Consider the following 10,640-nt stretch of genomic DNA (forward strand, 5'->3'; position numbering starts at 1 on the left):
TAACAATTTTACATCATGAATCACTAAGAGCGCATCCTTGGCAGGCGCATGCCATTCAAAATGTTTGCTTAAGACAATGACAAGGATATCATTTGGAAGTCTTAAAATGAGCTTCTTAGCCAACATTAGAAGGAAGTGTTCCATACTCCTGAAATTTTTGACCATATTTGCCGTATGATTAAGGGAATTAAGCATGTCAAAGACTTGAGTGTGGAGGTTCTTTGGATAGAACTGGATTCCATCGCACCAGTCATTGTTGTCCAATCTAAGAGGATTTTTGGTTTGTAGCGTAAGAGTAGTATTATCTTAATTCGATCGCAAGAAAATTTATCCATTTTGATAGGGAAGTAAATCCGATTGTGGATTTTTTTGCCAAAAAAACACTAAAAACTGATATTTCTTCAACAAATTGAAAGCGTTTGTTGGCCTTTGTTGATGGCAATGTTGAAGGTGGAGGTGTCGTTTTCGCTTTGTGATTGTATTTGTCTGGGTATTTCCAGACTTTACTTTTTGTGTACTTTTTTTAGCTTTTCCTCTTATTTAATATGATCTTTAAAAAAAAATAATAATAAATGACGCCCAATATTTTAGATTTTGATTTTCAAGACAATTATGTGGAAACAAATGGGATCTTCATATTTTTTTTCCCTACTAAAGAATCATACTAAATAATTAATTTTTTTTTAATGGTAAATAGTTAATTAATTCATATATTTACATGACAAATTGATTAGTTAACCAATCCTAGTTCAGGTTCGGCTAGTTACATACTCCACCATGGATTAACAAAATTGGATTGGATTCAGATCGGATCAATCCTGGCATGGAAACTGCACTAATGGATCTACGGGCTGATCCAGGCCGATTCCGATTTGGATCCATATCGGCTGAGTACACATGCACCCGACTCATTTGATGCACCTGGTATAGAAATGGTTCTGTTTTTATTCTTTTTTCAAGACCTATATTAGGGCCAAATAGGGACCTACAAGGGATCAAGTAAGGGATTCACATACAGAGGCCAGCAAAAGGGTCACTAGAGCATACTTACTACTAAGTACTAACCTACTTATTATTACATTCTATTCAAAGAAAAAAAAAAATTATTGTTATATAAAAAAAGGTGAGAGCTGGTAAAAAGGTTGAACCATCGACCTTCCTTGGACTTAAGGTAGAGCTCAACTTTATACCTAAAAAAAAAAAGATAGAACTCAACTGCCTAAAATCTTGCCACTAAGTTAGAACCTCATCTCTGAAAATTATTCTTGTTAGCATGTGGTAGTTATCGCATTCAAATATTTCTACAGAATACGAAGATAAGTTAGATTGGACTAGAGGCTGACACCCATCGCAGACAAAAGGCCATTCAAAATATGGCAAATGCTACATGAAAATTACGAACATGCCATATAGATTATTAATGCTATTCTTTAGTATTAAGACATTGATAATATAGCTTTTTTTTTTTTTTTTGGTTGTTTAGATATTTTTATTGTTTAACTATTAATAAAGAAATATATGAAAACACATTCTATCTTCTTGCATGGTTTACAGAACAAATTATCTTTTAAAAACAAATTTCTATTAAAGATCAAGTTTCTCTTCACCATGGAGTGAAGAGATTCCATCACTTTATTGCTGTTGGATGGAACGCTAAGGAGATGTACGTAATTGCATTATTTCATTCGCTTTTCACTATAACTCTAAGACAGTGAAAATTCATAATTTTATACGTGAAACAAGCTAATTTCATTTGCCAACAATTGTGCAATTGTATCAAGGCGATATATATAGCTCCCTCCTTGGAGCTAGTTTTAATGGTAACTCACAAATAGTAAATTGATCATAGGTGTCGACTTTGCATTTGTACTTTGTGGGTTATCTTAAAAAATAACAATAATAAATAAATAAATTATACTAGAACTTATGAAACAATAGATCATGGTCAATGTGGATTGAAAAATTCGATCGGGTTACATTCATACCAGAGCTACCCAATCTAATGGGACACTCAAATTAGTTGCATTGTTTCTCTAATAAACACCCCCATCCCCTTTGCCCATGAGATCATGTGTGTTATAAGCTCATTGATGATTCTTCAATTAAAGTTCACACAGAAGAACATAAATTATGGTTGATTAATAAATAAGAAGTGATGAATTCTTTTGTTTGTGGATCAGTAAATTTGAATCCATGATGGTAAAATAAAATTAAATATCTAAGTGTCTCACATTGAGTGTATCTATTTTTGCCTTGGTTTGATCACATAACATCTCCGCATATATTATTCTTACAACCATATAATAACATGGATTGTCCAATTCAAATTTGTTATAATTGCATCTTATATAATTATTTTAAATAATTTTAATGTAGAAAATACTTGACAAACAAACTTTGAAATTTTTGTGAAATTTTTGATGATGACATTCATATTTTACCTCATAAAAACAAATGTTAGAAATTTTTTCAACAAGTTTCCATGTAAAATTTCACCAAAACAAATGGTGCCAATGCTTAATAGAAACTTAATATTTTTTATTTGGGATTTTCTTATTAAGCAGAGAGGGCGGAGGGCATGGTGAGGGATTGGGGGAGAGGAAAGGGAGGATGGTCCATAGTCGCCTTCCATCTTGTCCCAAGAGAAGAAAAATAAAAATAAAGATTGAAAACTTAGGACATTTTTTAAGTAGAAGCATGTGGATAAAGAAGTATCAACAAATAAAAGGTAAGTGTGTTTCAATGATCCCACTGGGCTTGGATTTATGCTGTAACTTGAGACATATTTCAGAAGCCATTCTCTATTCTCCAATGAGACTTTAAAATCTACAGAGAGTACTTGGGTTGGTTTCCTAGACTTCAGTACAGAACACTGCACCAGTCCTGGTCAAGCCAACAGCAACTACATCAAGGGGCACCCGCGATATTTAAAGGCCTCTTAATGAAGATACTAACCCCCCCCCCCCCCCCCGAAACACAAAAACAATATTAAACTTGTGGGAAACATGAATTGACTCTATAAAAGGAGGTACGTAAATGTTTGGTGGGTCCTTGGCCCTTAAATCTGATGTCCTTCTGCATTAGGGCTTCGACTGATGAAACCCTTAATCTATTAAAATGTTAATAAGGAATTAAGCATATGAAAGGGAATTGAAAGGAGAAAAATCACCTACAGTGAAGAGAACAGAGTCCCAGAGTCCCAGAGTCATAAATCTTCCACCTGCCAGTGTAGAAGTCCGACAAGTGTCATAAATCTTCAACAACTTAGTGCAGGACATGAGACACTGCCCTTTAAGTTCCATTCAAAAAATAATAAAAATAGGAAATAGCCTGACCATCCAAAATTCTTGTTAAAAAAATAAATAAAAACATTTAATCTGTTTCTTTTTATCGGTTTCTCTGGTGATGTCATCTCATACGAAATGTTTAGTTAATACAATGATGTCAGCTGCATTATGGTGATTGTGAAATTCAATTTTATAATAATATCTAATAATTTGCTTCTGGTAATTGCTGAGATTATGAAAAAGATTTTATTTGAAAGTCCCCCAAAAATTGTGAAGCTCATGAATCTTGGCCAGCCGCCTTGTGTACATTACAAGAGTCTAATTGTTTTTTCGTTGGATGTTTTTATGAGGGTTGGGAGGAAGTGTTCCATCAGTTGGACTTCTTAGAATTGGTTCATGAAGACTTGGAGCTAGAACCTCTAGCTTAACTACCCAATAATTGAATTGATAGAAATTTTTAGTTTTTTTTTGGCACTGCTTGATTTGATATAACTTGAATAAGAAAAATGACTTAAAATATCAATTTAGAATATTTTCTTTGATAGGAGTCAATCTATTTATCTCTTTTTCTTTTATTTAAATTTTCTATTTTATCTCTCTTCTTATGTATCATTATGTCTCTTACTTACATAACATCGATATATTATTTTATATTTAGGGCAAATTACATATATATTTTAGCAAAAAAAAAATTACATGTACAAAACCCTTATCCTTTAAAATAATTTAGGAGAGATAAATATTTTGTTTATTAATGAAAATGATACATTTGGGTCATAGGTGGCAAGCAAAGGCAAGCACATAACTATACATTATTTCATTCACTTCCCTACTATGATTATAAGACATAAAACATTCGCAGTTTTTTATGGGAAACAAAAAAATTTTATTTGCCAACAATTGTCATAATTCATTTTAAATTTTAAAATAAGAGTTTAGATAAGGCCTATGTATCTATGGGTCCTACATTGATATGTGATGTTTTTTATTTTTTTCACTAAATATCAAGATATGGTTTTACAACCATATAATATGGGTTGTCTAATTCAAATTTTTTATAATGACATCTTATTTAATTATGTTAAATTATATTACCATGGAAAATTAATGATAAAAAAAATGAGAAATTTTTACGATGACATTCATATTTTACCTCCTAAAAATAAATATTAGAAAAAATTTCAACATTTTTCCAAGTAAAATTTTTACTCATAGAATTTTCCATGTAAATCACACCAAAAAAAAAAAAAAAAATAGAGCCAGTGATTAATAGAAGCTTAATCTTATTTATTTAGAAGAGTGAGGAAGGGCACATAAGGATATATCTCTCCATTAGAAGTGTAAATATGTACACAACACCTAAACCAGCTTACACTCAGCTCATAGATTTGACAGTGGAAATACATTAATTACACATATCTATCATGAGGATTCTGGAGGGCTTCCCATGATCAGTAACTTTTGTTTTGGATGGACAGTAGCAGTGAGGGCCATGACCATAGGCTTAACCTTCTCAACAACCTTTAAAATAAAGAAGAACATGAGACGATACAGAACTGCCATCCCAAACAAGATAGCTAAATCAACCCACTTGGAATAATATGTCTCTACTTGCATCATATTCCTCAAAATCTCTTCTCCAGTAATAGTGGGTGTCCCTCCTGCCTGATTATTAGGGAATGTTGATCCTTCAAACTCATTCTTATAGAAGCCTTGGTAAGCATACTTATGAAAAGCAATATAGTACATTGGGTATCTCCAGAAAGGTTTAGGAAGATCATTGGGCAACCTAAAGAAGCCTCCATTAAGTATCATCAGACCTTGAATTCCAGCACCTACAGTTAAACCCAACAGAAAATTTGGCACAATACTTGCAACAAACATCATTTGGCTTTCAACCAACGTGTTGCAGATGAATAGCATCAAAGCAAAGTACATGAAGTGTTCAAATCCCCCTCGAAGGCCAGCAAATTCATAAGCTATAGCTCCAGGAAGCACTGAGTTCAGAAGCAAGTAAGGAATGGAAGAAAGTGTGTTGCTGATAACAAATGCTCCAACTCCATAATGCCCGTTTAATCTTTCTCGTTTGAAGATCTGGATTTGAAAGATTTCAAGTCAAGATGCCACCAAGAGGAACTAGGCCCCGGACAAGTAAAGAGAGACACAAAAGGAAAATCAACTAACCTTCATGTCCTCTACGAAAGAAGGGAATCCACTGATGGCCATGAATGTTATGAATGAAGCTACAAACATGAGAATTGAACTTCTGGCCTGGAAAGTTTAGAACTATCTGATAATTAGATATGATGCATTCTATTCTTTTATGACTCACTAAATTAGAATGACCAATTTTGGATTTTTTTACTTTATCTCTAATTGTTAGGTATTGTGTGGAATAACCCCAAAGGGGTAGCGGAGTTGGCAAGAGACCACCTCAGGAAGCATGTGGTTCTAGGTTCAACTCCTTTTACCTCCTTGAGCCCACTCATATGGAAGTGTTCAGTGTTCTTCACTGTTTTTGGTGAAAGTTGATATGACTCAGTCCATGCAATTGAGGGTTCAGTATAAGCTTGCGGGACTAGTCAGGCCAAAGGTCTAGATAACCGTCCTTAGCTAAAAAAGAAAAAAATATACGATGGAGAATGTTTTGTGCCTTCACCATCTTACCTGAATTGAGCTTGAGTCATAACCAATATCGTAAAAGATAGTGCCCAGGCATAGACACAACACAGTGTAGATTACGAATCGCAACCAATAATAGCCTAAATCACGATTCATGTTCAGAAGGGACCTTCTTGTAAGAACAAGGCACTGGGTAAGAAAGCTAGCTTGGCTCCCCTTCTCCAATATTGTTCCTTCCTGCGAAAGCAAATGGTATACTAAAGTTTTCTGATCAATACAAGGATTGAACACCATAGATGAATTCAAATAACTGATTACCTCTTTAGATAACACAGCTACTTGGTTCTTCACTTGTTGGTAAGTGTCAGATGATTTGTAAGACTCTACAAGAATGTTGATCGTTTCTTCAGTGCTTAGGATCTTTTCACCATGACCTTGTTCAATGTCCTAATGGAAATTGTAAAAATCTTAAGATACACAGGTTAAAGATATTGCAGAGACAAGATGTTCTAATGGAGCAGTCATTACCTCATCAAAGTCTTTATTGATTGTTTTAAGGTAATGATCAGATGGGTTCCTCTGGGTTGGGCATGGGAAGCCATTCAATGCAAAGAACTGGATTTGAAATTAAGAAATCAGTTTCAACAAAACTGATTTCACTTGATAAATTAAATGGAGAAGCATTTGAATTTCATATAATTACCTCACTTGCTGCAGAAGTAGCACCAAAGTAAATTGTTCTACCAGAGGAGAGAAGGCAGAGATTATGGAAAAGCTCAAAGACTTCACTGCTTGGTTGATGGATGGAAGCAATAACAGTCTTTCCATCTTGTCGAGAAAGGTTTACAAGTCTTTTCATGACATGGTAAGCTGCAGCACTGTCAAGCCCACTTGTTGGTTCATCTAGGAAGAGAAGCTTGGGGCGTGTTAAGATCTCAATGCAAATGCTCACTCTCCTCTTTTGCCCACCACTAATCCCTTTGGTGCCCCATCCCCCTATCCTTGTGTTCATGGCTTCTTGCAAGCCCATTTCTCTTATGGTCATCTCTGCTCTCTCCTTCTTCTCTGATCTTGACATTGAATTAGGTAGTTGTAGTTGAGCAGAGTAGTATACAGCTTCTCCAACCGTTAACGTCGTCATTAGAATATCATCCTGTGTCACATAAGCCTAAACCGGCAAGATTGCAATGAGAAATTGTAGTAAACAATAGAATGTATTGTATTCACATCATATGCATAACAAGAAATGAAGAAATAGTCGATATCAGCTCCTCAAGCGGGAGTTCGATACCCCATGAACGATGGTATCCCATGTATATAGACTAGTCACCACCAAATGGTAGGTTCTTCTTAGACCATTTAGGGATTGATGAGTCTAAGAAAAACTAGGATCTGTTTTCTTACCGAAGTCCCAAATGATAGAGTTTGTTTTTCACCATTGACAAGCACATTTCCATGCTGCCTTGCACTTGGATCTAGTCGCCCTGCAATGAGAGCTTATTTGTTAGAATATTTTCATGAATTCTTTTTCGATAGATAGGCCCTAAGGAGAGTTGAGCTCTTGATTTCTTTTGTGTGAGGTGTTTGTCTTTACCAACTAAGCTACCTCTGTTGGGTATGATAGAAGTTGTTGGGATATGTGCAGTTTACCCTACTTAAAGGGTATTAATGTAATCATTTTGTAGGAAAATTAAAAACCTAATCATCAAGTAAGAAAGAAAACACATAACATGAGTAAGACATCCACTCAGTCACAATATAAAAGATTTATATAAATTGTCTATATCTATGATGAGATGAGAACTACTTCAATAATAGTGGAAAATATGGTTATAGCCTCTTAAAGGACGAGGTTGTCAGTTGTCCACTGCAAGGCTTATATGGTACAATATTGTAGTCTAAGGCACTGAGACATGGAATTAAAAGGTGAAAGTAGAAGTTAATCCTAAGCAAGGTTTTAGAACTTCGGATCAGGTACAGGTACAGATCGGTCTACATCGAATAGTCCAGCAATCGGTCACACTTGACTCAATCTAACTCAATTGGACTATATACATAGAATCTGGTTAAATCAGAATCGGTTTGGTCATTTTCGAGTCCACTCAGCCAAGTCAACCGATTTCAATCCATGTTTAAAACCATGATCCAGGTTTTAAGGACAAGCCTGAGGAGAATAGACTTACAGCCAATGGAAATCATTTTGGTTGTGTTTGGCTGGGAGTAAATGTGAAAGTGAAAGGCGGATCATAGATGGAGAACCAATACCTTATAAATTCTATACAATATTTTCTTCTTTTAGGCTATGTTTGGTAGCCAAGAGAAGAAAATAAAAGAAAAGAAAGGAAAAAAGAATCTAGAAAAGAAAAGAAAGAACAGAGAAGAAATGAAATGAAATTGTAAGAAAATAAAAAGATTATGTATGTTTGGCTACCAAGAGAAGAAAAGAAAAGAAAAAAAAAATTGAATTTTAATAGAGATAGACACATAGGAAATCATTGTATAATCATTATTTTTTTCTTATTATTTTTTCATATTTTCTTATATTTTTGACAAGAAAATTTGTGAGGGAACAAAAGAAAACTTCACAATTTCCAAGAGGAATTTTGAATTTGAAAAAGGGAATCTTCTCTTGGGTGAAGACATATCAAGTGCAAAGAAAATTCTTCGCCCAAAGAAAAAAATACAAAATATGTATTTTTTCTTTTCTTGATTACCAAACACAGCCTTAAAGAGTTTTCAAACAGTTTAGATTCTAATATAGTAGGAAAAAGGGCAAATAGAAAACGACAAGTCATATCTAGAAAATCACATCGACCAACCAGCTACCACAAACATAAATTTATTAGGTCACATGGATCAGCACATGGACCAATCAGATGGCGCGCATGGACGTGTTTGTACCCAAAGCGTAAGCGCTGTACGTGTTGGGTCACTATTATTTGGGATCCTCTCTATGAGATCATTCGCATGATGTCATCACTGATTATTGTTTTACCCATTATTTTTCAAATTCGTTTATTATATTTTACCCTTGGATCAGTATTTTTTTGTTTTTTTGGTAAATGTTGGATCAGTATTGAATCGGTCAAAATTTTGGGATTTATTTTGATCAAGGTTTTAAAATTCGGATCGATCTGAATTGCTAGAATAGAATTGTATGGGATGGATTTATAAAAAAAAATAAAAAATAAAAAAATAAAATACTGTTTTAAATCATTTTACACTTATACCTTATTAATAGGTCGATCAAGATCGAGATCAATCTCCAACGATCACCCAATTGATCCAAACCAAAAGATTTCATCAATCTTGATCCGATTTTTGAAAACATGTCAGTTGGGCTGCTCTTCTGTTTCTTTTTCCATCATGTTTAGCATTTAATGGTATAGACCACTTTTCCAATAAAATGCCGATATAGGCTAAGGGTGTCAAAACCTAACTCAAATCAATAAAATCAATCAAATTAAACAAAAAATAGCCTAAATCAAACCAAACTGAAGCCTTATTGGATTGGTTTCAGTTACTGATTTCAGTTTGGGATATAATGAACCTAAAATCAGACTGACATAACCAAAACCAAACTAAAACCGATACAAAGCCGAGATCAAACAGTAAGAAATCAAAACAATCTAAAACTCATAAAAAATCAAGTTTTTTACATACTTTTTTTTATAAATTTATATGATAAACCAAACACAAATATGACCAAAATTGAAAGCAACCCAATTACAAATCGATACAAGAAATGAAGCCGATATTTTCTAATTGGTTGATTTCGATTTTACTATTCCCACACCAAAACCAACTCAACCCAGCCCAAACCGACGGATTGCCATCCCTACTAAATATAAACCTCTACTTCTCTCCTTGCTCCTTTCGCCTTACTTCCTCATTATAATGTTGATAGATTCACACAAACTAAAAAAGAGATTAGATGAAATTGGAACAAATAAAATGTTAGAAACCAAGAGATTGAAGGAGAGATGCTCCCATGGAAATCTTCCAGGAACACGAACATAAGAACCGAGGATTAGTAATCCATTATGACACTAACATGAAAGTAAAAGATTGAGTAATGAGATAATGGTGATCATCACCTGCCAAGGTATCAAGAAGAGTGGACTTTCCACAACCAGAAGGACCCATGATGGCCAAGACCTCGCCGGGCTGGGCATACCCTGTAAGCCCTTGAAGAATTGATTTTCTTCCACTTCTTCCCACGGGTACTGTAACCCATAGATCCTCCCATGTCAAGAAAACACCATCTCCTTCCCTCTCCATCCCACCATCTTTCAATTCCACCATGCATTCATGGTTTGGATTCATGTTGCAACTTGAGATATCAATTCCAGAAGTCATTCTCTATTCTCTCTACTGGGATTTTGAAATCTACAGATAAGTACTTGGGTTGGTAGCCTAGGATACTCTTAAGTACTAAGACTACTGAACAATTGCAGCTCAAGCTCACATCTACTAAATCAAGGGTCACCTGCAATATATAAAAGTCTCTTATGAAGCATGAGAATCATGGAAAGAAATTAGGGCCTCTCGTTTTTAAGGTTTGTCGTACCTAAAAAAAATTGTCTTTAAGTCGTGGAGAACGTGAATTAACTCGCCATGTCTTCGTCCAACAAAGTGAGCCATGTGACTCTCTCTCTCTCTCTCTCTCTCTCTCTCTCTCTCATAAGTTCCATTATAGTGATTTTTTTTTTCTTTTACAAACAAAATTCT

General features: G+C 34.5%; 1 protein-coding gene across 1 annotated transcript; it reads right to left on the reverse strand.

Moving 5' to 3' along the window:
• Nucleotides 1-4,553: 4,553 nt before the first annotated feature.
• On the reverse strand, nucleotides 4,554-10,359 carry LOC122073558 (ABC transporter G family member 1-like). Its single transcript, XM_042638147.1, has 8 exons — nucleotides 10,007-10,359; nucleotides 7,314-7,393; nucleotides 6,613-7,077; nucleotides 6,438-6,524; nucleotides 6,228-6,356; nucleotides 5,955-6,146; nucleotides 5,472-5,558; nucleotides 4,554-5,381 (listed from the first exon to the last, which is right to left on the reverse strand). The coding sequence occupies exons 1-8, from the start codon at nucleotides 10,266-10,268 to the stop codon at nucleotides 4,710-4,712; spliced, it is 1,974 nt and encodes a 657-aa protein (XP_042494081.1). The 5' UTR covers nucleotides 10,269-10,359; the 3' UTR covers nucleotides 4,554-4,709.
• Nucleotides 10,360-10,640: the final 281 nt, after the last annotated feature.

This window comes from Macadamia integrifolia, chromosome 3 (genome assembly GCF_013358625.1).
Source record: "Macadamia integrifolia cultivar HAES 741 chromosome 3, SCU_Mint_v3, whole genome shotgun sequence".
NCBI lineage: Eukaryota > Viridiplantae > Streptophyta > Magnoliopsida > Proteales > Proteaceae > Macadamia > Macadamia integrifolia.